Below are 23,779 nucleotides of genomic sequence, written 5' to 3' on the forward strand. Positions count from 1 at the left end.
TCCAACGCACATTCACTGACACGGACGTTTGCTCTTGATAATTTAATTTATTTTTAATGCACAATATACAACGATTTGGTAACATATGTTTTATGTAAATACATTAAAAGTTAAATTTTATATTAAGTAGGAGTGCAGTATAGTGAATTCTTTTAGGAGACACATCCACTTTGTGTGTTCTCCTTCCCCCCTTTTTCTGATCATCGAGAAGTTCTTTAAGTTGACATGTAGTGTCATTTGTGGGGACTTCCTATTATGAGACCGTCCCTGTGATACATCTGAAGGTTCCCAGATCATCCAGACTGGACACTAATGTATGGTCAGATTCCATCATTTGGATTTTATTTGTTTTATGGACATTATAACAGTGACATACCTACCTGTAAGAGAACTACAAAATAAGGTCTACATTGGGCCCAACACGGCATGCGACAGGAGCTCAACAAAGTATTATTTTTTCCCTACCTCACGACTATTATTTCTTTACGAAAACTGATTTATAAGGACTGGTGAAACTCAAGGAGTAACCCCAGGTTTTAAAGTGCACTTAAAAATTTACCGTTATTTTTGTTTTACACAGCATTGGGGCTGTTGCTTTTATAGGATATGCAATACATGTTAATTCATTTGTATTTGCTACTGAACCATGCGCTTACGTGAATAAAATGAATGGTTTTGGTAAATCAAAAGCCAGCAATATCTTTACTTTCATATAATTAAAGAATGGTATGAAGGAAAATCAGGCAGGGGTATAGGTTGGTTAATGGGTTTGTAAAACCCCCTAGACATCTAAAAATGATAGCCAAGGTATACCCAAGTAACTGCATGTCAGGCCAGTAAGCCACCCTTACGCACAGGGCCGCAGATTTCCCAGGACTAGAGTTTTGACCAGGCCACCCCCCCAGTTGGCCTTGAAAGCCCCCTCCCCCCCGTATCACATCCCTCTCGCAACTCGTGAGCTCTCTCTTCTATCCACCTTTTCCCCATGTATTTCTCTTCACCCCTCACTCTCCAACCTCCACTATCACTTAATTACACCACACACACACACACACACACACACGATACCCATACAATCCCGCCCAACACAAACTACCATCCCCCACCCAAAATAAAATACCCCCCCCCAACACACAGCATTAGATTTTAAGCTCTTTGGAGCAGGGACTCCCTTTCCAAAATGTTACTGTTATGTCTGAAGCACTTCTCCCCTTTATGTGTTATTTATATTATTTGTTATCTATACGATTGTCACGTGTATTAGTGCTGTGAAGCGCTATGTACAGGCCCAGCTTCCAGCAGCAGGCGGCTGGGGGGCCCCGAGACACTTGTCCCGGGTCTCCCCCGTCGGCGGCCCTGCTTACGTACTTTAGAGATAGTACTTGACGAGACCCAGACTCACTTTGCCCTATGGCTACACCTATTGTCTAATCACCATATATGGCGGTAACGCTAAATAGGGAGGAGCTGGACAAGAACGAGCTAAAAATGTATAGAGTCATTAGTACTCGATCAACCACCTCCTCTTCCCATTAAACATAGTGAGAATCAGGCGAATACCCAATTAATCATTTAAAATGTCCACTTTGTGGAAAGTGAGGTCTAATTGAGCACTCCTAGTGCGTCACTTTTTGATTCTGTTCCACTTTAACGTGGATCATCATCAGTTGCAGCTTTCCTATTGGACAGTCATTTAAATCCCCATTAAAAACCAGGAAGGCTCACTGGTAACTTCAGCGGTATCTGAGGAACCTGGTGCTCCCCCGGCCTGAAAATAATGGGGTTCATCTCTGGAGGACCCCCTGGTTTCAGTAAAAAGGTGAGTTAGTTAAGGGGGGGGGGAGGCGTTAATGCTTTAAACATATATAAAAATAAAAGTCGACAACTCAATTTAGCCTTTCTACTAGAACATTGCAAACAAACAAGTTACAATTATTTCAAACATATTTTATTTATTAATTACATGCTATATAGATTAAAAGAAATAAAAACAACATCATTTGGACCTCTCTTTTTTTAAATATAACTTCTATGTACATGGACATAAGGACTACAATGAAAGAAAAACAGAATCCAATTCAAATGTACTGCATCGCCGATTGTGCCCAGAACACAAGTGAATAGTTTTTACTTAGAATATTTTATCTCAATTAGAAAATGAGGGGTGAAGGGGAAAAGGGAAAAGAACTCTCGCTTCAGCTAAGTCTACAGATAAATAAATTGGTAACAAAGGTGCAAAAGGGGATAAGGAACAAATATGAAAATGAAGGAAAGCACACCCTTTTGAAAGCACTTTTATTTTTTATTTCAATACTATTAAAGTTTGGATTTTAAAGTTATCATCAATTCGTACTATACAATGAGTGCTTTCAAAAGGGTGTGCTTTCCTTCATTTTCATAATATTTTATCTCATCAAATGTGATACCAAACTCATATTGTAACATAGCAATCAAGTTTCCTTTGCAGGCAGTATACAAACCCTGTATAGACGTAAAAAGCCAAGTCAGTGGACTGGTGTGATATCACTTCACCCAGCGCGCCAGTCACCCTAATAAGTTGCAGTACCATTTCTAATACAAATCAGAAGTGAATTAGAATTGTGAGGTTAAGGAGGGGGAAAAAAGTGCACATCTTTAAAGTACGTAGTAGTAGTGAAAACAGTGATGTAGGATTAAGTGCTAGTGTGAAACACACTGTTGGGGAAAAAAAAAGAGAAACGGACCATACAAATACCCTCTAATAAAGTGACTTAAAAAAAAAATGCTGATTAAAAGTAAAAGAAACAGTTAAACAAGAGAATGGAGTAAACATTCCAGTTTTCCGTTTTTTGCGCTGAAACGAGCAAAAAGCAAGTGTTTGCAGAATCATTTCCCCTTCACTTATGCATATACTGGTAAGTGTTCTAATAAGGCAAAGTTAAGTCTATGGGTAAGAAGAGACGCAGAAAATTAGTTACAAGACATTTTCTTCCTTTCTGTTCTAGTTATCTTACCAGGGCCAATTAAGTAGATCATAAAATCCGATTTGCAGTATCATTTACTATATGAATATTGTTTGGTTTATAAACAGTTAATCTTAAAAAATAAAAATAAAAGAACAGCTATATTTTCCATGATACTTATTGATATTTCTAAGGTATTTCATTGGTGTCAAGTACTTTAAAAGAAAACAAGAAACTAATCCGGTTTGACGATTAGGAGGTCTACGTATTAATCTGAGAGAACCTGATACAGAAGCCTACATTTTCGCCCCTATAAATGGAGTTTCCCAGCAATGATATTTAAACCAAATGGTTTAAATGAAACCACCTCACTAGCCCTACATGTAGGACAACGAGGATATATTTTCAAGTATTAAACATGTACAGTGTAAAAGATTATTAGCTGATTAAACAATCATGTTTAAAACTGGACAGTCACCAAAAAGTCCCACACCGTCTTGATGCTTCACGTTTTTTCCCCCACTGCAGTTAAAAACTTCAGAAAACAATGATTTTGCGAGAAGCAGCATTTTGGGAAAAAAAGCAGCTTTATGCAACGCACACTAAAAATCAATGTTCTAATTGTCCATGTCTGATAAAGCAGCAGTTTGGTCAGCTGCAATGCTTTCTGCAGCTGCTCCAACAAGGGTCCTGCTCACGGAGACCGCAATAAACTGTAAAATAAATATTCCTTCCTTCAGAGCTTGGAAAGAATCCCTTGAGCTTTAGAGATGATTTCTAAACGTCACCTTTGGTTCTTCAGATGACCTCTAGGGAAAACAAACAAACAAAAAAAACATTCCTTTAGCAAGTTTTATTGCCCAGGGGCTGGATTTACAGTGTGCTAATAACTTTATTTCATATTAAAGGTGGGCACAGTCACAAGTGTTTTGGTTAAAAAAAAAAATGTAATTTAATGTAATGGTTTTTCCAATCATGAATTGTTTTATAAAAAAAAAAACTAAAAAAAAACTAGGATAAGCTTTTTAAGGTTTTCATTTGAATTTTTGCAGAAACTCGAAAAATCGGTTCCACAATCCTACTCAGAGTTCACATAGAATGATGAATCAGAATATTGCTTGAACATATATAAAAATAAAATGTCAAATATGCAAAGTTCGGATTTCAAACCGGTGAATGTGCCCCTCCTTATTTCATATAGCCCTTTTCTCCCAAAGGTACTGTACGCACTTCACAATTACAATATAGCCCCTATGCAGCGCAGTACAGCACATAGAATAGTACAGGCACTGTCCCTGCCATGATGAGTTTAGAATCTATGTTATGGTGTCTGCGAAACTAGGAGATTAGATTACTCGCCCACGGTCAATATGGAACCGACACTGGGATTTGAACCTGGCTTCTTTGCTTCAAAGACCGTGTCCCTGTTTTCAGTCAGTGCCTTTACTCACTGTGCCATTCCTTCAGACCTTTGGATATATTTTGGAATATTTGTTTTTATATATGATAGCGGCATTGACAGATTAACCAAGACATGCCAGCAGTTTGGGCATATCTGGCCATGAGGACGATGTGTGTGTATAGAAAGCAATAATTTGATCAATTGGTGTAGGTTGTGTTCTACAGTATATAATAACGTTGTGCTGGTTGAAAGCAGTAACTATTGTAATAGTCAAGAGTAAACTAGAGCACATTACCATAACATTATTATTCTAATCTGTGAAAGATACATTGAATTAGTCTCATTTTTTTTAATAAACTAGAAAAACTATTTAAAGAACCAGCCATGCATAAGACCAAATATTCTATTTTCTCAGCTTTATTACAAATATTACAGTTCTTCGATCACGTTGGTCTTATGTAGATAAGTACATTTACAGACCTCCTTTTACAATCAGTGCCTCTGCATTTACTGAATGAAGAAATATGAAAAAAATACAGAGACCAGGAATACAAAAATATTTTTTGGGAGGGTTCAGGATAAATTGTTTCTTTAGTATTTAAAAAGATTACCTGCTGTTTGCTGTGTTTGAACATTATCTACTTGAGGCAGTGGAACGAGGGTTCCCTTTTCTTCAAAAGCTAAAATTGGATTTAACGGAATCTCTTGGATATTGTTCCCGTCAATATTTAGAGTATCAAGTCTGACTGGTTTAGTTCCAACTGGTAAGTTTATGATCTCCTCAAAGTTGTTGTTTGATGTACATAGTCCATTTTCATTTGGTTTCTTCTCTGTACATAGGACACTAAGGAGTTTTTGGAAGGGGAAAAAAAAGCCTACATTAGGCCAATGACAGCAAATCAATTATCGCTATTTAGTATTCAAAGATGTTTACAAGATGTACAGTTGATAACACGAGGGAAACAAAAGTATGAAACAAACATTTGGAAACAAGTGGATACTTTCCCCAAGATGTCGAGGGCTCCTGTTCCCAAGCAACAAGACATCATCTTAACCACTTCGGCAGTAGAGGTTCTTGCCAGCTCCCTGGTCTCTGTACCCCCAACGCAACCACGTGCACCGCTCCTGCGCACTCTTTTCGCAATGTAAACCGAAAGGTTCTCCCCTTCCATTTAGTTTGCGGTCAGTGCTCCTACGGATCGCTCATCGCGAACACCCCCTAGAAAATGAGGTTCATGTCATAACGGTCACCCCAATGCCGGCCTCCATGAGATACGTCTTTACGGCGGTTAACACACATTTAAGTGATGTGAAAACAAGTTTCTGACAGCCTGGTACAGTGCTGTAAAAGCATTATTTTCATTGCTGGAAACACACACGGATGAAAACATACCAGACCAAAAAAAAAAAAGAAATCTGAACTTTTTTTTTCAAACTGTTTTAAACAGATGATATAATTTTGAATACATTAGAGAATAAATTGAATTGTCTCATTTCAGAAATCTGTTGTGGTGTTTCTTTCTCTGGGAGACTTTGATAAATAATCCCCTTTCAGGTGTAAGCCTGTTGTTTTAGGGAGTGTATGAATCAGTAAATGGTGAGATTTTTGTCTATGATTCTTATGGTTGGTTTAACAGAGCAAAAGGTATAAAGAACAGGACCCCACAAATTTTAAATACACTATTTATTGCCAACAGAATGTCTTGATGTTTCGGCCATACATGGTTTTTCTCAAAAGCAGAATGGTAGTTTGGTGTGCGGCAGTTTCCCTATATGGTTTAACGGAGCAAACATTACACAGCACAGTAAAACCGGAAATTAGGGCCATTGGCATAACTCTGAAACTTTAAGCCTCGCCTTGTTAGGGAGAAAAGGAAAGAACTGTGCTTCATCATTGCACATTTTTATTCTTCTCCTACACCCCCAAATACATAGACTTCACCCCTCAATGTCAGAGCTTGTCTGCTTTAGTAAATCTGAAAGCGACAATCTAATATAAACCGCTAATTTGTAACCAACCAAAATTTGAACTCACTCCTTCAAAATGTCCAGCCTTGACTACTGACACATGTAACCCAGATGCATAAGGCTAAGGCCCCGCTCCCAGAGTCAGCGCGCCCGCACTGCAGACAGGCGGTGCGCTGACATACACAGACCGCGATATGCTGTCTGTAGGGAGCCGGAGCGGGAGGTGGGCGGGAGTGGGAGGTTTGACAGGGAGGGGGGGGCGTGGCTTTAGCGGAGGGACCCGCTACTCTCCCCCCCCTCCACGGACTCGGGCTGGAGCTGCTGATGGTAAGCAACACACACACACAAAGGCACTCATACACACACACACACAGACAGGCACGCTGCTTTCACTCCACACTCCTCCCCGCTTCCCGAAGCCTCCCCTCCCCATTGGCTCACAGCCACACCACGTGACGCGTCAACGCTAGGGATCACCATTTTCTTGTGTCCCATAGCGGCTGACGCGCCACAGCGTGTAGTGCGCTGTGCCGCCAGGGGGGACCGGCTCGGGAGGATTCCCCTGCTGGTGGGGAACTCGCGTGTTGCCGTCCGCGCCAACGAGCGCAGCGGGACCGAGGCCTCAGAGTATTCCAGCTACCAGGAACATACTGAGGAGCCAGAGCACTTCAACAGCAGCAACTGCTTTCTCTCCCAAAATGCCTTTATGGTCCCACTCTACCCCTTGTTTTCTTTTAGATTATAAGCCTTTTGGCTCATGGCCATGCTTCTAAATACCAGTATGTGTCAATGCAGTATTTATGTATGTTACATTGTAATTTTATTATCTGCTCCGATGGTACTGAACGGTGGAATATATTGGTACCTTACAAATAAATTCTAAAAAAAATAATAACGATAATACCCTTATAACAGGGAGTACAGATCTTTTGAAACGTCACGCTTCTTCATGTGTATTGGCAGCTTTGTTAACACGATTATATCTTATAGTTAGGGGAAATGTCTCCATTAAACATATACTTTAATTATACTACATATACTGACATGCTTTCTATTTATGGCGTCCCCAGCTGCTGATGTAAGGTAACAATTAAATGCATTAGCATAAATAATTAAGAGTTATTTTATGCAGTCAGGCGTCAGCACCAAAAATGCTGCATCTCAGCAGGATCTGAGCTTGTGCTGCTTAACATCAGCGCAAAAAATCCTCGCACTCGAGTCTATATTATGCTGGCTAATAAAGGCCAAGTCCCAGTTGGGACCAAAGTGAACTTACAGCAATGCTACATTTAAAGGAGCAGTTCCTCCTATTCACTTTCTTTGTAGGGTGGGGACTAGGGGGACCACTGAGCTAATTTACACTATTTTTAGCTCCTTGGTCCCATTGGTTCCAAAGTTACTTACCTGTTAAGTTACAGAGTTTAAATATCACTCAGGGTAAACAAAATGGCTGCCAAATGTCAGCACAATAGGAAGCTGCAACATCATTGATTGTGACTTCCTGTTGGATGACCATTTAAATCCCCTTTAAAAACCAGGAAGTATCACAAGTAACATCATAAGTATCTTGGGAACCGAGGGGTCCCCCAGAGCGGAAATAAGTGTGGCTTAGCGCTGGGGGACCCCCGGCTCCAATCCTATATATGAAATGGAGGTTAGTCCTTGAATGGATTAAGGGGAATAATAGTTACAAAGCTAAGCTATGCCATAAAATACCCTACAGGGCTGCTTCCCAAGATACCTCTGAAGGTGCTGCTGTTTCCTTCTGCAGGATTAAAGGTCCCACAGCACACAGGCCAATAGGAAGTGGCAACGGATGACATTGCGGCTTCCTATTGGCTCCCATGCCACAGGAGATTTAAACCTCCATATTCTTAAACGAGCCAGGGATGTTACCAGCTGCACCTATGGTGTAAGTATCTCGGGAAACAGGGGTCAAACAAACAAACAAACAAACAAAAAACTCTGTAGGCAGAACTGCACATTTAATATCAACAGCAATGTCACTGTGGGACTTTCTTATCTCACAAACAAAACTTGTAAGGAGCAAGGATGTTATTTTCTTGTTTGTGTGTGACAGGTGGATAATGCGGATTTGCCTAAAGTCAAACAAATACTCCTACAAATATTCTAAATAAGATATCTTTAACTGTAAAATGCAGTGTTCTTTTTAAATGTAAGTAGAAGTTTTGTCCACACTTACAAATTCTTTTAAAGTAACAAGCTATGTTGTTGTTAAAACTGACAATATAGTTGATCACATATGACTGTTTTATTCCCAATGCACTAGCTTTGCTTATGCTACCTGTTGAAGTGTCCCTGCTTTATGCGGTACATTATATTATCAGCATCATCTGTTTATATTGCACCAACACGTTCTGCAGCACAGTACAATAAACAATGCCCTGTATCGAAATGGGGCTACAGAACTGCTGGTGAAACAGTGATCCTCACCTGTCTACAGTTAAAGACTGTGGGTGTGAAAGGATCCTTCCTGAGGGGATCAGTGGCTCTCCATTGTGAGGGTTTTCTCTTGGACTCTGGAGCTCAGATTCCAATGCTGTGTTGGCTAAAACAAAACAAATAAAACGGGAGGAGTTCACATACAGCAACAAAACCATGAATGGAGTACTAGATTATAATAAAAAGCAGTAGATTGTATTTTGATTAACATGTTGATGGTGTTTCAATTTTACTGCTTGTTTCCTTATACTTATTTCTGTATTGAAATAGGTCTATTATGAAGCTCTTAAGCAACTCTTCCTAGCTTCATACTCAAACTGTGGATTTCTGAATGGTAGATAATCTTGAGTCACTCCAGTATGTACTCTCAGTGCGACCATGCACACATACAGATGCTCCGTAACATAGTGCACTGTAGCATTGCTGAATGGGAGCTACATTGATGAAAGAAACGGCACTTCTACCGCAAGCAAAGGTCTACATTATAACTGCATTCTATAGCAAGGCACAATGTCAGTCTCAGCTGGACTGTTGCTTTGAAACAACTTGTTTCTAAACTGTAAACATCTCCCACAATACACAAGTGGGATATTCCTATATAAATGCATGTAATCTGGCAGCTACTACCAGAGGTTTACAACTCAGCACACATACACTAGGTCCATTATCACTGCCTCAACGCGGCTTATGCTTCAGCCAAAAGTTACAGACAAGCAGACTGCTCAAAAAAATAAGTTAAAAAAAAATAGGGTCCCAGAAATGGTTTCCTCCCCACCCCTCCACCCCACCCCCAAGTTGGGGGAACCACAGGGCTCTTATTGCTCTGCGAATTATGAGGCTACCAAATTTCACCAGGGACTTTATTTGGGAGCAGGTCTGCCAACAGGGGGGAACAGCTGGTACTGCTGTCCCGGGCCCCGCCATTCAAGGGGCCCGGCCTCCCTGCCGGCAACCCAACAGAAGTGCCTTTACTCAGCCCCGCCCATCTGTCCCTCCCTTCTCCAGCTTCTTTGCCGGGCCTCTGCGGGGGCTTATTTGTGTGTGTGTGTCTCTGTGTGTATGTGCCTGTGTGGAGGGGGGGCTTATTTGTGTGGGATGGGGCTTATTTGTGTGTGTGTGTATATTGGGAAGGGGGTTATTGAGTGTGAGGAGGGGGGGAGAAATACATGGGGGGAGGGACAGGTTGGGAGAGGTAGGGGTGTGAGAGAGGGGGGGGAATGGTGATATGGGGGTGAGAGCGAGGAGGTTTGTGAAAAGGGGGGGGGGGGTTCTCACAAAGCCGCCGACACGTGGGTGGGGGGCCCGGTGGAAACTTTAGTCCTGGGCCCCAGGAAAGCTGTCTGCGGCCCTGTTTGGGAGAGATGCACCAAGGCAATTTTATGAGCAATGTGAAACATATTCACCATCCTCGTGCCTCCGTCGTTGAGGCACTTTGCTCCAATTTTAATGGGCACCAATTAGTACCTTGGGGGGGTTAATAGCAGGAGTTACACAATGAGGAGCACCATGTTCTGCTTTAATTTGGGCAATGAAAAATTGGCCAGGTGTCTTAAACCTGTCTGCTCAACTGTAAAATACATTTGAAAACAAGTTTCTTAAACATGGAGTAAAACATAGCGCACTTAAGTCAAAACAGTGTTATTGTTGCATTGATACACCTTCCCCTTTATTTCCACATTAGTGTGTGTTAAAGGTTAGCGCTCATTACACCGCAAGATATCAATAGCTCTGTATTAATACACGTGTACATATACGTTGTGTTCATGTCACAATGTTAGAGAGATCACTGGCAAACATTCAATTATACCTGTGTTTTCAGTTTTTGGTATTTCTCCATTTCTCTGCACATTAGCTTGCTGCAAACACACAAAATATTGCATTAAAAATCGATTGAAAGAAATTCATAGAAGTAAAAGAAAACATTACAACTTTCAATGTGTTCTAAATATAAATACTACCTTATCAACAGAGTCACTACGCCTCGTTCTCTTCATTATCTCTTCAAGTCGCTAGAAGAAAAGCATTAGAAGTTAAAAGAGTTCATATTTATTGAAGAGAGACTGTCTGCTTTAGTCAGAGTTCCTCATACTTTGATTTACATGTATCTCTATTAATCATCTTAATAGCATCGTCACACCCATTCATTTATTTTGTGTGTTGGCAAAGATAAAGGTAGGCTGTGCACTTGGAAGAAAGTGTAATATGTCGTGGAAAGGTGGATTGCCATACACAATTTATTCTTTTAAATCAGCAATTCCACCTATTTTGTATATTTATTTTTAAACCGGATTGGAACAGGGTGGTCCCACAGAGACGAATCACACATTTCTGGAAACACTTACTAGTGAAGTTACAGATGTTGCCTCTTGGTTTCTCCAGGGGATTTAAATGCACATGCAATAGGAAGCCGCAATGGATGACGTTGAAGCTTCCTATTTACCCACGGGACCTGCTACTGTAGATGTGGTGGCCATGTTCCTTCCCTTGGAGGTAACTTTATCGATAAGAATCTTTAATTTCAATTAAATTGAGCAATTTTTGTCACCTGACTGGGAAGGTTGCACATAAAACTGATTACTGGGGATTTTCAGTAGCACTCTTAATTCTCAGTTCTTGTTGTAAATGAAAACAAAAAAAAATAGTAAACTTAAAAAAAGCCTACTGGAATTAGTTCAGTTAGGTTGTATATGGGAGTCCATATTTAAATGTGCTATACAGATTCATAGAGCAACATGAAGCAATCCCCACACACCTTCTTCCTTTCCAAACGCTCTTGCTCCTCTCTCTGGAAATGCTTTTCGCGCTGTACTCTAATACGATCTGCCTCTTCTTTCTATAAAAGGATAAATACATTAAAAAAGTACCGCAATCAGCAACATTGATCAATTAACATATATCACTATAATAACGGAGAAAAAAAGCAATGCATAACTTGACAATATTATTACTAACTTTTCACTACAAGTTTCAAAGAGTTGCAAGCTGCTCCGGCAGAAAATTAAAGTATAAGAAGAATTAAATAAATAAACTATTGGACTTAGTCACCTATCTTAAGTTTTTACGCATGTACATGCTGCATGTTAGATTTAAAGTTTTAATCAACTTAGCACCGCATTGTAGTTGCAATAATGTTTAAGCATCATATTATTTAAACAATTTTCAAAATCAAAAGTGTGTTTAATAGATTTGCAGGGCAAAATGACAATCAGATTGCATTGCTTTCATGGCAGGCTATCTTTGCGAGCTTATAATGAAATAAGAGAAGAATGCAACGGGATTTCCAAAGCCCAAGTTCCCTCCTCCCCCAGAAAATCCGAGATCAAGACGTGAAAGCAAGATGATACTACTTTAAGCAATAACTCTCCAAAACAGAAAAATACTGGAGCATTTCACAATGTAGTATGAGATCAAGAACCAGGATGACAAAAAATAAAAGCAAAAACAAGGTGCCAACCAAGGTTTGGTTATCCATGTGGTATCAATGCTGGCCATGAGATCTATAGAGGAAGGAGTTGGGAACGCACTTGTTTCTGAAGGCGCTCGTTTTCTTCCTTCTCTCGCTGTTCTTTCTCCTCTTCTAGCCTGCGCAGCTCCTCTTCTCTCTCTTGGCGCTCCTCCTCCTCCCTCTGCTTTCTCGCAGCCTCCTGCCTTTGTGCCTCTTCCTCGCGGCGAGCCCTCCCCTCGGCTTTCCTTCGAGCCAATTCCTCCTTTTTCTTCCTGGAAGAAGAAAATAAAGCATTTACCAAACCCCTTTCTGAAATTCAATCGCTACTGGCCGACATCTCTGAAATCTCTGTTTATGCCACATGACAGGGGTGGCCAACTCCAGTCCTTACGGGCCACCAACAGGTCAGGTTTTCAGGATATCTGTGCTTCAGCACAGGTGGCTCAGTTGAAGACTTGTTGGTTGCCCTTGAGGACTGGAGGTAGCCACCCCTGTCATATGGCAAATGACATATTTTCTCTCTCCTGAATTCCAATATGGGGAACGCCATTAGACAATAAATGTAAGTGCATCAGTTCCCATAAGTGGTAAAGAGCAGTCTATAGTAAGTTAAATTATGTGTGGCTTTAAAGGTACAGTTCCCTCTTGGCAAGTTTAAGGAGATGATGCTTAAATAACAACCAACCTTATTTTTTCATTTTTCTACTAGATGATTTTGATTTAAAAGTTTTCATTTGAAGGGCCCCAAGCTTGCAGTTGAATGTTAACATGACCTGTTTTTTCTTCCATGCGTCAACAAGTGAAAGTAAATGAGCAGCTTTTTAATTTAGTCTTTGGACTCACTTTGTGGCAATAAAAAGTGAGCCGATAAAAAAACCAGAGGGGTGAAATCAGAAGCCCTACTGCTTTGCATGGCGAAGAAATCTTTACAATAGAAGTAAACATGCAGGGGAACTGCACCTTTAACGGTTTATACACTGGCTCTCTATTACATATATGTTTTATACTATAGAATTTATTTTCACTTCAGTTATTTATTTCAGATTGTTGCCAGTGTGGAATCCTGTGATCGGAACTCGATTGCCCGTCTGCTCTTTCTATTGGTTGAGCCATGAGGTGGGGAAGGGTGATAACAGATTGATGTTTGCAATAGCAGTATTGCAATTCTAACTACATTACCAAGAGGTTCTTGTCCAATAGTGGTTTTTCCAAATCTCCTTCAAAATGCATGACTCTTGTGATTTAGATTGCACATCATTTAGAGTTCAAAAACAACATCCGAATAAAAGTTTCAACATAACATGATGTCAGGTAGGCAATGCTGCAACACTGACTTCTGATAAAAATAATATATATATATATATATATATATATATATATATATATATATATATATATATATATATATATATATATACACAGTATATATATATATATATACAAATGTAAATACAACTGTATGCTCATCTGCATGTCTTAGGCAGGTCTGCAACCCCGCCTTTCACCATTATCACCCAGCACACAGCACTTCCACTGCAGCAAGGGATTCTGGGAAATGACATGCAAATGAGCCACTTTTTGCTTCAAAAACCATTTTTAACATGGTTCCCTATAGGCTTAAGCTTGCTGCATGGTCACAGACACAGTACGGTATCATCTATTTATTTTTTGATTATTGAAGCTCGGCTAACACGGTACTGATACCTCTACATGTGTGTATATATATATACATATTTACACTATTAAATAAAACAGAAGGCGTGTGTAAATATTATTACTTTTCACTAAGGCACTTGGGCACGCACATGTTTCTTTTATAATGCAAAAGAAACCTTGTTTCTGGCTTTTGCCAGTTTTTAATTGCACTGAATCAAAGATGGCATTATTTATTTATAAAATGTTTTACCAGGAATTAATGCATTGAGAGTTATGCATCATTCATTTAACCCTTTGGGCACTTTCAGATATTTTTCTAAGTTTAGCCAACAGGACAATAATAAATATGCATTTAGTGTAGGAACGGGTTAAAATGCAGTTTACCTTGACAAGGTTAGCAGGCTTGAATATCTTTTTTGCTGAAAGGATGCAACTTAATAGCTCCTTTGTTTTTAGGCTCGAGTTCAAAATGTAAACATTCACTTATAAATTACCAATCAATTTGGGAGGAGCGCTGCATTTATGTATTAGTATTCCATATATGAGCTATTGTATATTGTATATTGTATATTGTTATATATGCTATTGTATATTTTATTTAGGTATATATGGAGGCATGTGAATGATTCAAATCGGCTTTGGTAAATGTTTTGCATTTTTCTCTTAAATGTTGCGTCTTTACTCTCATTGCTCAATTTCACTAACCTTTTCGCCAGAATTGAGTGAAAATTAAACTATAAAAAGCACCGAGATCTTGCACAGAGACGTAATGCTTGGCATGTTTTTCTTATATCGCTCTGGGTATATCTTTGGTTCCCATACACCTCAAAAAGCAGAAGTCAAGCGCACCAGAAACAATGAAGATCAATAAAGTGCAATAAAGGTCATTTTAATGACTTACAGAAGTCATCATAAAGTAGCATCCAATAGATGATTACTTCTTTAAGTCATTAAATTGACCTTTATTGCACTTTATTGATATTCATTTTTTCTGGTGTGCTTGACTCTTGCTTTGTGACCAGATTTTGATTGTCTTAGCACCCTGTCTTGTTGCTTTAAGGCCAGGGTGGGCAACCCTGTCGCCATTCGCCACTTGTGGCGAATTGGCAGTGAAACTGTGGCGAATGGAGCCTCCTCCCTCCCCCTCTCCCCTTTCCTGCTACCTAGTAAACCTCCGGGTGGTGAGGGCAGTCCTCTGACGTCACACATGACATGCTGTCTGCCGCCTATGCGGACAGTCTGGCGACCCGCCACACAAGCACTCAGCTGTTATTAGGGGAACCCCGAGCCCGCGCTTCTCTGTACTCTGATGGCAAGCTACAAGCAAGGAAAATCCCCTACCCGGTCTTCTCCCTGCTCGCACTCAGCTGTAAGCAGGGAAATCCCCTACCCAGGGCTTCTCCCTGCTCTCACTCAGCTGTTAGGAGGGGAAATCCCCTACCCGGTGCTTCTCCCTGCTCCCACTCAGCTGTTGGCAGGGGAAATCCCCTACCAGCGCGTCTCCTTTCCTGGAAGGCCAGCTACTAGTGCAGGGAGAGCTGAGAGATACTTCCCCCCCTACCTGTCTGACTTCTAGGTACCTAAGCAGAGCCTGAGGCAAGTATACTACCAGGACTGTGCGGCTGCAGTTACTAACCTCCATTCTATCAGGGAATACCTACCCTCCCTATCCTGGCTGTCCACTGTTTATCCCATACTCTGCAACTGCATCAGCCTGCCAATACTCATAACTGGATCTAAAAGGGTTTTTACATTCAGCCCTTGCTGAACATGTCCTCTCCTGCTGCCCAGATCCCCACTCATGCTGCCTTCATGCTCCCAGACCACCCCCTCTCAGGCTGCCCAGATCCTCCCAGACTGCCCTGACCCTCCACTTTCACCTGCCCTGACCCTCCCCTCTCGCACTGCCCTGACCCTCCCCTCTTGTGCTGCCCTGACCCTCCCCTCTTGCGCTGCCCTGACCCTCCCCTCTCGTGCTGCCCTGACCCTCCCCTCTCGCGGTGCCCTGGCCCTCCCCTTTCGCGCTGCCCTGACCCTCCCCTCTCGTGCTGCCCTCATCACCCCCTCTCGCGCTGCCCTCATCATCCCCTCACGCTGCCTTCATCATCCTCTCTCACGCTGCCCAGACCAGCCCCCTCCCCCACAGCTGCACCAAGCCTGCCCACACCGGCATCCACCCTGCCCCCACTGCTGCTGCGGAGTTACCCCCTCCCGCCGCCACAGTTCCCCTGCCCTACGCCCCGCGCGTTATGCACCCTCCTATGTGCTGTACGCATAGGACCGGGGGGGGGGGGTGCTTGATGATGAGGGGGATAACAAATGACACAGATGAAACACAGACAATAATTCCCTGGCGCAATATCAGATAATAAACCTGACGAATCGGAGTAGTCCCATGAATCAACTGATGGTATAAAGAAGATCCACAGTCCACAATGTCCCGTTCTTTTACACAGAATGCTGGTTTAAAAATAGATAAGAATGGGCCTCAAAAGGTTTCTTTAAGTCCCCCCACGATTGGCTCCGACTGATTCCTGCTGCTGGTATCGCGCTTTACACTTCCAGCATCAGCATCACCATACCGATTGGGAACAGAAAGGGGCACCAATAGTATAGCACTATAACATTTATTGTTAAAAAATGACAAGCATAAAAACATGCACTCACATGCGAGAATGCCCTATGCGTGTCCTACAACGTGCCGTCCGCTTCACATGGGAGGATGTCGAGGGATTGCAGGGGGAGGCTGGAGCCGGCGTGGGTCCCCGCTTCGTGGCCGCGACTCGGAGCGCCTAGTCCCTCCTCCGATGACGTTCCCCGTCAATCAACCTCCTTTCCTTCCACAGGGTCTGCACGTTGCAGCACGTTCAACAAGCTCCACCCTACGCGCGTTTCGTGACTCTGACGTCACTTCTTCAGGGGTAATGGAGCTGTGGGGGCACTTGAGGTATTTTATACCCTTGTGCAAAGCTGACAGGGAGTTCCCATTAGTTGAATGTCTGATTGGGAACTCCTGTTGATTGTCCACTTGTTGGCTGATACCTGGCAATTCGTGTGTTTAGCAGGTTTAACCACTTCATGCCTGGACAGCCAATTGCACTAGATGATTACATTCTAGCATGCTGTAAAATACTTTACACAAAATTATTTAATACATCAGTATCATAAAAACCATAATAAAACTCTATAAATTGTAGAAATAAAAAGTAATTAGCAACCCTGTGGCTTATTATTCAATGTGCGAGATAGCTATTTGTATTGATCACTGTTGCTAACAGCATAAAGGACCCAGAGGTGGAAAGAGATTATTTGCATAGCAAAAAAACAAAAACAGATAACCTGGTTATGCAATATTCAACATCAGCAGTTACAAACCTAACTGTCCCTCAAGAATGCTGCCAGGTCAAATTCGATGTTTAATCCTCTCGGGGTTAAGGTTTTGAGGGTATATATCCAGTAGCTTTCGCGTCTGGATATAAGATTGATTTTATCACCCCCCCTCCAATTCTGCTTGGGGCAGTCAATCCCTTTACAGATTAACCCTTCCGGATTTTGTCCATGTTTATTTTTAAAGTGACTGGAGACGCTATGTGTCTCCAGACCCCTTTTTATATTATAAACATGTTCTGCAAGACGTCGTTTCAATGGTCTACCTGTTCGCCCTACATATTGTAGTCCACAAGGGCACTCTAACAGGTAGACCACAAAAGGAGTCTTGCAGGAAATGAACGATTTGATGGGAAATCTGACACCTGTAACATTGGATTGAAAATGTTTGCATTTACTGCTGTACCTACAGCCAATACATTTGTCACATGTAAAGAATCCGTCCAATTCCTTAAGCCATGTTGTACTTTGTGTTTTTACGGAATTGAACGGACAGCTCGGGGACAGTTGAAGCTTTAGATTATTGGCCCTTTTAAACACTATCTGGGGGTGTTTAGGTAGTATTGTTTTAAGTATAGCATCCCCCTGGAGAATACTCCAATGCTTCCTAATTATTTGTGTTATTTTGTTTGACATCCCATTAAACTTGGTTATAAAGGGGATGAACTCTACACCCTCTACTTGTTTTAATTTCTTTTTGTCCATACTGATAAGGTCATTTCTATCTATGTCCTTTACACTTTCTAAGGCCTTCTCAACCATATTAGGATTATATTCCCTCTGGATAAATTTATCCTTAAGGTCATTGGCCTGCATCTCAAATGTTTCTGGTTGAGAGCAATTTCTTTTAGTTCTTAGGAACTGGCCCTTTGGAATATTGTTAATCCATCTATGGTTGTGATGGCTAGACGCCAAAAGGTATGTATTGGCATCTACTTTTTTATAAAAGGTCTTAGTTTGAATAGACCCTCGCTCTATGAACAATGTAAGATCTAAAAAGTCTATACTTGTGGGGCTGATGTTGAAGGTGAATTTTAAGTTCATATTGTTGTTATTTAAGTATTTTTGGAACTCCCCAAGTTCCTCAACACCTCCACCCCAGATACATAGCACGTCGTCTATATAGCGTTTCCATAGTACAAGGCCCGCCCCAAATGGGCCGCCGGAATGGATGTATTCATCCTCCCACATGCCCATAAAGATGTTAGCATAACTAGGGGCGAACCTTGAACCCATGGCAGTGCCACATATCTGGAGGTAGTGGCTGTTGTCATAGCTGAAGAAATTATGTGTAAGTATATACCGTATCCCTTCTATTATAAAATCTCGAAATCCCTGTTCTAGACTATCATCTTGATTTAACACCCTACTGACTGCTCTGATACCCAGGTCATGATTTATGACGGTATACAGAGACGTCACGTCACACGTGACCCAAATATAATGATCTTCCCATTTTAGGTCCCTAACTAGATTTAATACGTGTGTGGTGTCTCTTAGAAAAGACGGGATTTTAGGGACATATTTCTGCGTCGCGGCCACGAAGCGGGGACCCACGCCGGCTCCAGCCTCCCCCTGCAATCCCTCGACATCCTCCCATGTGAAGCGGACGGCACGTTGTAGGACACGCATAGGGCATTCTCGCATGTGAGTGCATGTTTTTATGCTTGTCATTTTTTAACAATAAATGTTATAGTGCTATACTATTGGTGCCCCTTTCTGTTCCCAATCGGTATGGTGATGCTGATGCTGGAAGTGTAAAGCGCGATACCAGCAGCAGGAATCAGTCGGAGCCAATCGTGGGGGGACTTAAAGAAACCTTTTGAGGCCCATTCTTATCTATTTTTAAACCAGCATTCTGTGTAAAAGAACGGGACATTGTGGACTGTGGATCTTCTTTATACCATCAGTTGATTCATGGGACTACTCCGATTCGTCAGGTTTATTATCTGATATTGCGCCAGGGAATTATTGTCTGTGTTTCATCTGTGTCATTTGTTATCTCTCTGTGTATGTTATACAGCCCTTGTGGATAGGGTTGTTATATTCCCAAGGCAGCCATTCCCCAACCTGCCACAACAGGCTGTGAGGAATTCACATTAGATTTTTCCTTATAGGGGACACTTTAAATATTCATTTTATTATTGTTAAGCACCTGGTTATTTTAGTTAATATTTAGGTATAGTTATATAGGTTTGAGCGCTGATCACATGCTTTTAGTTTAAATTTTCCTCACTATTTGATGATGAGGGGGACTGCTGAAAGGGACTGGGGGAGATCTAGGGTGATGGGGGGAGATGATGATGGGGTTTAAATGAGATGGTGATAAGGGGGTGAGGTGATGATGATGAGGAGGGTAGTGGTGGTGACGTGAGAGGAGGATGAAGAGGGGGGTGAGAGGAGGAGAGGATGAGGGGGTTGCGGTGGGAGAATTTATAAACTTGTTCAAACAGTGTGTGGTTTAAAATTTTCGCATGCGCAACATAATACCTCAATTTTTACATGGTGTGGCTATTTTCACTTCTAATTCGCCACACCTGTGGCTACATTGAAAAATAGGTTGCCCACCCCTGCTTTAAGGTGTCTAGACCCCACTGTGGGGCATCCCAAGTTGCTGGTTTCTGAGATCCTTTTGTTAGTAGTTCCCATACACCTCCCCAGATACCCAATTAGCTGAAAAACTCACCCATTTGACAACATGAAAGAGATGATCCCTTCTATCTTCCCCTGTGTCAGCAACACCAAACACATGTACCCGAACTAAACAGGCATACGACACAAACCCAACTGTAGTATCATAGATGCTTTTAATCTTCACTATTGGGCTCTGACGCTTATAATAAAACTGAAGCTGTGCAGGGACGCGAAGATAAACTGTTCATACAACAGCTCACCATTATGTATCACACATCTATGTGTACAGATATAATAAATCTATTACCTATCATCCTCTTCTTTTTCTTTCCTTTCCTGTTCATCACGCTCTCTCTGTTCCCGTGCAAGCCGCCTTTTCTCAGCAAGAATTCTAGTTGCTGCCTCTGGGTTGTTGGTTCCAGCAAACGTCTTGCTAGCCGCAGTAGGTGATGGTAAAACTTGTGTAGGTGGTACAACTGTTGTAAGTGGTAAAACTGTTGTAGGTGGTAAAACTGTTGTAAGTGGTAAAACTCTTGTAGGTGGTAAAACTGTTGTAAGTGGTAAAACTGTTGTAAGTGGTAAAACTGTTGTAGGTGGTAAAACTGTTGTAAGTGGTAAAACTGGTGTAAGTGGTAAAACTGGTGTAAGTGGTAAAACTGGTGTAGATGGTAAAGCTGGTGTAGATGGTAAAGCTGGTGTAGATGGTAAAGCTGGTGTAGATGGTAAAGCTGGTGTAGATGGTAAAGCTGGTGTAGGTGGCAAAGCTGGAGCATCTTCATTTAGTCACCAAAATAAAAATGAGACAATAAATATTCATGAATCTTAAACAGAAATACATTAAACTGCTATAGTGCCGATTGTTACGTAAACACATTGAAGTTTCCTATTAACATACAATTATCACAGTTCCCTTTAATGTCTAGCCTAGGGTTGGGTGATATCAAACATTTCCCCACGATAACGACATATATCTCGATAAATTTGTTAAAATAAAAGTCTGAAAATGTTCTTGTAAATTTAAATAAAATGTATTCTCAAAATAAATACATTTTCTTTACATTTACTAGAACAAAGGGCCCTTCATTCCCAAACCCTTTCTATGGCTGCACTACACCTTTCCTCATCCACACTGCTCCCATCTCCATAACATCCCACTCATCTCACCACTCTCACCCACACTGCTCCCATCTCCATAACATCCCACTCATCCCATCACTCTCACCTACACTGCTCCCATCTCCATAACATACCCCTCATCCCACTACTTTCACCCACACTGCTCCCATCTCCCTAACATCCCACTCATCCCACCACTCTCACCTACACTGCTCCCATCTCCCTAACATCCCACTCATCCCACCACTCTCACCTACACTGCTCCCATCTCCCTAACATCCCACTCATCCCACCACTCTCACCCACACTGCTCCCATCTCCATAACATCCCACTCATCCCACCACTCTCACCTACACTGCTCCCATCTCCATAACATCCCACTCATCCCACCACTCTCACCTACACTGCTCCCATCTCCATAACATCCCACTCTTCCCCACACTGCTCCCATCTCCATAACATCCCACTCATCCCACCACTCTCACCCACACTGCTCCCATCTCCATAACATCCCACTCATCCCACCACTCTCACCCACACTGCTCCCATCTCCATAACATCCCCCTCATCCCACCACTCTCACCCACACTGCTCCCATCTCCATAACATCCCACTCATCCCACCACTCTCACCCACACTGCTCCCATCTCCATAACATCCCCCTCATCCCACCACTCTCACCTACACTGCTCCCATCTCCATAACATCCCACTCATCCCACCACTCACCTACACTGCTCCCATCTCCATAACATCCCACTCATCCCACCACTCTCACCCACACTGCTCCCATCTCCATAACATCCCACTCATCCCACCACTCACCCACACTGCTCCCATCTCCCTAACATCCCACTCATCCCACCACTCTCACCCACACTGCTCCCATCTCCATAACATCCCACTCATCCCACCACTCTCACCCACAGTGCTCCCATCTCCATAACATCCCACTCATCCCACCACTCTCACCTATACTGCTCCCATCTCCATAACATCCCACTCATCCCACCACTCTCACCTACACTGCTCCCATCTCAATAACATCCCCCTCATCCCACCACTCTCACCTACACTGCTCCCATCTCCATAACATCCCACTCATCCCACCACTCTCACCCACACTGCTCCCATCTCCATAACATCCCACTCATCCCACCACTCTCCCCCACACTGCTCCCATCTTCATAACATCCCACTCATGCCACCACTCTCACCCACACTGCTCCCATCTCCATAACATCCCACTCATCCCACCACTCTCACCTACACTGCTCCCATCTCCATAACATCCCACTCATCCCACAACTCTCAGCCACACTGCTCCCATCTCCAAAACATCCCACTCATCCCACCTACACTGCTCCCATCTCCATAACATCCCACGCATCCCACCACTCTCCCCCACACTGCTCCCATCTCCATAACATCCCCCTCATCCCACCACTCTCACCCACACTGCTCCCATCTCCATAACATCCCACTCATCCCACCACTCTCACCCACACTGCTCCCATCTCCCTAACATCCCACTCATCCCACCACTCTCACCCACACTGCTCCCATCTCCATAACATCCCACTCATCCCACCACTCTCACCCACACTGCTCCCATCTCCATAACATCCCACTCATCCCACCACTCTCACCTACACTGCTCCCATCTCCATAACATCCCACTCATCCCACAACTCTCAGCCACACTGCTCCCATCTCCAAAACATCCCACTCATCCCACCTACACTGCTCCCATCTCCATAACATCCCACTCATCCCACCACTCTCCCCCACACTGCTCCCATCTCCATAACATCCCCCTCATCCCACCACTCTCACCCACACTGCTCCCATCTCCATAACATCCCCCTCATCCCACCACTCTCACCTACACTGCTCCAATCTCCATAACATCCCACTCATCCCACCACTCTCACCCACACTGCTCCCATCTCCATAACATCCCACTCATCCCACCACTCTCACCTACACTGCTCCCATCTCCATAACATCCCACTCATCCCACCACTCTCCCCCACACTGCTCCCATCTCCATAACATCCCACTCATCCCACCACTCTCACCCACACTGCTCCCATCTCCATAACATCCCACTCATCCCACCACTCTCACCCACACTGCTCCCATCTCCATAACATCCCCCTCATCCCACCACTCTAACCCACACTGCTCCCATCTCCATAACATTTCACTCATCCCACCACTCTCACCCACACTGCTCCCATCTCCATAACATCCCCCTCATCCCACCACTCTCACCTACACTGCTCCCATCTCCATAACATCCCACTCATCCCACCACTCTCACCTACACTGCTCCCATCTCCATAACATCCCACTCATCCCACCACTCTCACCCACACTGCTCCCATCTCCATAACATCCCACTCATCCCACCACTCACCCACACTGCTCCCATCTCCCTAACATCCCACTCATCCCACCACTCTCACCCACACTGCTCCCATCTCCATAACATCCCACTCATCCCACCACTCTCACCCACACTGCTCCCATCTCCATAACATCCCACTCATCCCACCACTCTCACCTACACTGCTCCCATCTCCATAACATCCCACTCATCCCACCACTCTCACCTACACTGCTCCCATCTTCATAACATCCCCCTCATCCCACCACTCTCACCTACAGTGCTCCCACCTCCATAACATCCCACTCATCCCACCACTCTCACCCACACTGCTCCCATCTCCATAACATCCCACTCATCCCACCACTCTCCCC

The 23,779-nt window shown here is 42.9% G+C and overlaps 1 protein-coding gene across 8 annotated transcripts in view; it reads right to left on the reverse strand.

Annotated features, from left to right (window-relative positions):
• Positions 1–1,931: 1,931 nt before the first annotated feature.
• MAP7 (microtubule associated protein 7) overlaps positions 1,932–23,779 on the reverse strand; it is a 162,887-nt gene continuing 141,039 nt past the window's right edge. For all 8 annotated transcript variants that reach the window (XM_075597429.1, XM_075597426.1, XM_075597427.1 and 5 more), the window contains 8 exons: positions 20,205–20,670; positions 12,300–12,492; positions 11,528–11,608; positions 10,734–10,784; positions 10,583–10,631; positions 8,767–8,881; positions 4,956–5,188; positions 1,932–3,751 (listed from right to left, as the gene is read on the reverse strand). In XM_075597429.1, the coding sequence (XP_075453544.1) occupies positions 3,741–3,751; positions 4,956–5,188; positions 8,767–8,881; positions 10,583–10,631; positions 10,734–10,784; positions 11,528–11,608; positions 12,300–12,492; positions 20,205–20,670 (1,199 nt within the window). In that variant the 3' untranslated portion in view covers positions 1,932–3,740. The remainder of the gene's footprint in view (positions 3,752–4,955; positions 5,189–8,766; positions 8,882–10,582; positions 10,632–10,733; positions 10,785–11,527; positions 11,609–12,299; positions 12,493–20,204; positions 20,671–23,779) is intronic.

The sequence above is a fragment of the Ascaphus truei genome, chromosome 4 (genome assembly GCF_040206685.1).
Source record: "Ascaphus truei isolate aAscTru1 chromosome 4, aAscTru1.hap1, whole genome shotgun sequence".
NCBI lineage: Eukaryota > Metazoa > Chordata > Amphibia > Anura > Ascaphidae > Ascaphus > Ascaphus truei.